The sequence below is a fragment of the Ptiloglossa arizonensis genome, chromosome 11 (genome assembly GCF_051014685.1).
Source record: "Ptiloglossa arizonensis isolate GNS036 chromosome 11, iyPtiAriz1_principal, whole genome shotgun sequence".
Classification (NCBI taxonomy): Eukaryota; Metazoa; Arthropoda; class Insecta; order Hymenoptera; family Colletidae; genus Ptiloglossa; species Ptiloglossa arizonensis.
The window spans coordinates 17,231,175-17,235,915 of record NC_135058.1 but is presented as its reverse complement, the minus strand read 5'-3'; the positions used below and the strand labels follow the sequence as shown (position 1 = coordinate 17,235,915).

At 48.2% G+C, this 4,741-nt stretch overlaps 1 protein-coding gene across 1 annotated transcript; it reads right to left on the bottom strand.

Annotated features, from left to right (window-relative positions):
• LOC143152600 (uncharacterized) lies at positions 1-4,396 on the bottom strand. Its single transcript, XM_076322897.1, has 6 exons — positions 4,242-4,396; positions 3,330-3,755; positions 1,671-1,885; positions 1,055-1,336; positions 177-543; positions 1-97 (listed from the first exon to the last, which is right to left on the bottom strand). The coding sequence occupies exons 1-6, from the start codon at positions 4,394-4,396 to the stop codon at positions 1-3; spliced, it is 1,542 nt and encodes a 513-aa protein (XP_076179012.1).
• Positions 4,397-4,741: the final 345 nt, after the last annotated feature.

The following is a 4,741-nucleotide window of genomic DNA, read 5'->3' as shown; positions in this document are numbered from 1 at the left end:
TTACACCGAAGGATCTTTTCGTTGATAATACCAACAAACTAACTGCCGCTCGTAGTAATTACCAGTGCGCATCGGATGCAACTTGGATTCATCGTATCTCCACGAACGTAAAGAAATATAGGAAAATTGCGACAATAAGGTTCGCAGAGTCGCTCGCGAGAGGATTTCCGGTCGACCTCGTGACCGTTTGGACGATCGTCTCGATGACGCTCTTCGTTTTCGCGAGTTTCGTCCGCGGCTTGCTCGATGCCAAAACTTCTTCGGTGACGGAATCGACCACGCACGATTTCTCTTTCGAATCGTAAACGTAGCCGAATCTGCAAGCGCAATCGTAACTACCGGGCAGATTGATACAGACTTGTCCGTCTTTCCACGCGCAATGGTGCTTGCCGCTCGTGCATTCGTTCGTGTCCACGCAAATCCCGAATCTGGAGGACCATTCGTAGCCGCGGGCCTGACACTGGCAGCTGATGTTTATCCGATTCGTCGTCAAGTCCAGGAAGTCACGATTTTCTTCTCGATTCAACGTGCACTCTCTGCGAGCTGTAAAAAAAAGCAACATAGTCGATACGGGTCGACGGATGGTCCAATTAAATCTCGATACGAATGACGTCGAAACATTTAAACGTTTCGTCGAGATGGATGGCATTTATACGCGTAGTAAACAAACGTATTTGCATTTATAATTCGCTGGAAGAAACGCTCAAGTATTTTCGTGTTTTTGATCTTGCGTTGCGAAAACAACGAGCGCTCAAATGAAAACGTAAAGAAGACAAAAATAGAAAGAAACGCGGTGCAATTGGTTCGACCGGTTGAAATTCGAACGAAGAGACCGAATTGTAAAATATTTCCGAAAGCGTGTAAGATGCGTCGATACGTTCCATCCATCCGTTAAAATTGAACTCGTAACGTTTAAAATTTCTACGATAAGTGATTCGTGTACGCATCGCAGAGATGGTAACGCGATCACTGGAGGATGAAATTAGTCGAGATATTCAATCCCGAAAGAGAAACGATCCTCTCGCGACACAGGTGTAAGGTGATTTGTACGCACTTGGCGAGTTCTCGGCGTAGCAAGGATTGAGCGGGGTATCGTAGCAATCCGTCGTGTATCGGATATACCTCATGGGACAACAGTGATCGGGGCAGAAGCTATAAAGCGCGCAGGCATACGGTTTCGTGTCATCGGCTCGGGGATCTCCGTTGTCGGCTCCGTGTTCGATTTGGCAGTTTGCGTGATTGTCACAGGATTCGCCGAAAATGCTCAACTCCGGCACGCCGAGCATCGTGTACCAACACATGTAATAACTGACGGTCGTGCGCCACTGAAATCGTTCTGAATCGGAATTAGGTTTCTTTCAAGGTGCGCGCACCCATGTACTCGTACAGCGTACCGATCGAAGGGATAACAACGACGAGCAACCGAGATTCTCGGTACGTACGAAAAGTGTACGTACGACGATTCGTCGAGTGGAAATAAGTTGCAAATATAGAATGTACCATTTTCGTGAAATACGTAGAACGTGCATAAACTCGTGTACACGGCGTGTCGAGTTCTGCGACATGCTGATCGAAAGTCGGGGAGCGAGGTACAGGGAAGAATCTCGGTGTCTCGATCGTTGTCTTTTCTTCTCGATTGGAAGAGTCCTAAGGAAGGTACGGGTACTTGCCTATTGGACCTTGAAAGGGAACCATGGTTAGATTGTCGCGTCTCTGAGCCATCCGACACTCTTTTCGAACGGACTTGAGCTGCTTGGTATTGTTCGCGAGATTCCATTTCTGTTCTTTCATGATCGTTGCGGTGTCGTCTTCTCGCCGGAGAGCGGTGAGCTTAACGGTCCTTTCGAGATATTTCAGGCACTCGACGAAGCTTGCATCGCAGTGTCTGCACAACGCAATAACGCGTGCCACCGATACCATTGCAGAATTCTTGCGAGTTTTGCGTCACGCCCTGTTCGCGTCTCGGCGTCCGTTTTTCGGTAATTCTATCCGTTTAACCGTCGTGGCATTGCGTCGCATCGATCGCGATTAAACGTCGAGTAAATATCGTCTCATCGAAATCGATATACTATATTTCGAGCGTACGCGTGAATCGACTACGACCGGGCCTGCCCTTGCGATAACGATTTTTCGACGATGTTGTTTCGCGTAAAATACGATTATTTGCAACACGATGATTCCCTATCTACATTTTTCAACTCGTACATCGGGGAGGAGCAATCGACCGTAACAACTCGAGAGACGGGATATCGTATACGCGGTCGGGCCAACGATTAATAAATAATTGTACGAAATCTGGTGTACGTTGTTCGTTAATTTGAATGCCTAACGCGCTCGCGTCGGGACAGCTACCGAGAATTGAATATGCGCCGACGCGATGTTTCTCGCTTAAAATTAGCTCCGGAGTACATCGCAGAAGCGCTACTTGTACCGTTACACGGATCGCTCTACCCGTACAACGTTGACCTACAAATTCGTACGCAGCGTTCCGACGAATTCAATCGAAAAGAAATTCAACTTGTACTCCCGAAAAAAACGAAGCTTACGAAAAAATGTGGAAAGTTAAATGGTCGCGAAAGATCATCGGGAACGGTCGTTGCGTAGAGCCCGACGACTCGAATAAGATTCCCGAGGGCGTGGTCGGAGCGCGGTGAGGTCAGTGACGGGGACGAAAGACCGATAGACGCGGAGACGCGGAGTCGCGGAGTCCCGGAGTCGCGTGGTTCTCGGTTTTCCTGCGATACCGTTTAAGAGAAGCCGGATCACGGAGGAACGACAAGGACCGATCGTCCTGTTGCCGAACAATAGCAAAGAAACTCGGATGTATCGGGAGGTTTATACTTTGCTACGTAGAGTGCGAGATAACGAAAAATCGTAGAATTCGAGCCGAAGTGGCACGAAACTGTCTTCGTCGAGAAACCGAAGGAAGAATCGAGTCCTCGGGGAGGGGAGGCGGGCCAGCGGTTCTACATAGTAATGCGTATCTCGTCGATGGAAAAAGAATAACTGCAATTACAGAGGTAAGATTGCATTACATGGCCGCGTACGTGGCCCGTAATCCGAGTTACTTACTTCCTGAAATCGAAATACTCTGTTCGATCCGATAACTATTGCGAACGAACTAATTAAAGGGAGGCAACCGAGGCCGTGAGTAGAATGTAGGTTTCGCTTTGCTATGGTAATATCGCGTTTCGCGCATTGGCAAAACATTGACGAAACCTGCCAATTATGGCAGGGAAATCATCAAACACGAGTCAGAAATGTAATTATCGAATAATCCACCGCGAGCCACCAAAGCGTTCGAATCGAGCACGATGTCGAGCCAATACCTGCGCACTTCCCAATGCAAAGACCTCAAAGGTGGTTTCGGGAATTCCTCGTAAAGTTTGCTCGGTGAATCCTCGAGCCTTCTGTAATAACGCCGATCGAAGTCCTGGAATTTGTGCGCTCGGATGTAATAGGCGACGTCTCGAATGACCTTGTTCGCGTCCCAGTTGGCGTCCCAGTCTTCGGTGCTTTCCACTAGGTCCGGTACGTCGGTTATTTTGATGTCGGGATCCATAACCTGTTCCGTCATCGACACGGCTTCGATTTTCTCCTCCTGGTCTCTCACGGTGGCGTCCGTGGCGTCCGTGGTGCAGGCCGTGATCGGTAACGTAGCGCTCTCCGACGAGAAACACGCGTACCCGAGGTATCCTACTATAAACGCGTACGATGTTGTTTTCATCGTTCGCGACTTCCATGTCCCGTCGATTCTATACAGTTCGTAGACGTCGCGGTCACGAGGGCTTTACGGTTCTTGGCCGTATCTTCGAAAGAAGACGATCGAAACTCCGATCGTTTCGTTCTTCTCGATTCTTTGCCCGATAAATTAGAAAACTGTTACGAGCGGGAGAGAAATTATCCGAGGTGGTGTACTTTCTGAAAAAGGAAAAGTCGTCGAGAAACTTTTGTCCGGAAATTTTCGACAATTTTCGACAATTTTCGACAATTTTCGACAATTTTCGACAATTTTCGAATCGGAGAGCACCTTCTCTCCATAGAAACGAGACTCGACCGTTTCGAGACTCGATTTCTCAAACGGATCGAAAATATCGAAGTTTGGGATCGACAGCGGTAGCCCATCTGGTCGAGTCTCGTTCGACATCGCAGAGGCGGTCGGTTCTTGCGGACGTATTTCGTTCTTTTCTCAGATTGGCGAGCAAACGTTGACCCAGTTTCAGCTTCGGATTGGACGTTACTCGCTCTTCCGAAACTGCTGACTAGAATACGCGATGAGCGAGAAGTTAGGACGGTTGTTACGCCGTCTTTCTCCCACGGGAGGTCCATCCACCACCCGAAATTCATGCTGGAAATACAATTCTCCTATCCCAAATGCTTTCCCCGGCGAGTTCATTTTTTATCGTCTTCGGTTTCGTGCGCGAAATAAAAGCAAAAAATAACCGAGTCGACCTGTTGGCGATGACTCGATCCGCAGAGTTCGAGGGGAGCTTCGATTCTTCGTACGTTCAAAGTACTTGGACCGAAACAGTTGGAATTATTTTACGGAGTTCGTTCGAGTTCGGACCGGAGTGATTGAAAAAAAAAAAAAATGTATCGCGTTTTAGCACGTATCGCGCTTTCGCTGAATTCGATGCGTTTCTTTCGGCGTACCTAAAATTTCTTTTTACGTTGCCGCTGATTTTCGAAGATTTACGTTTTCGGAGTCGAACCGGAAGAGCCGTGTTACGGATACGATGTA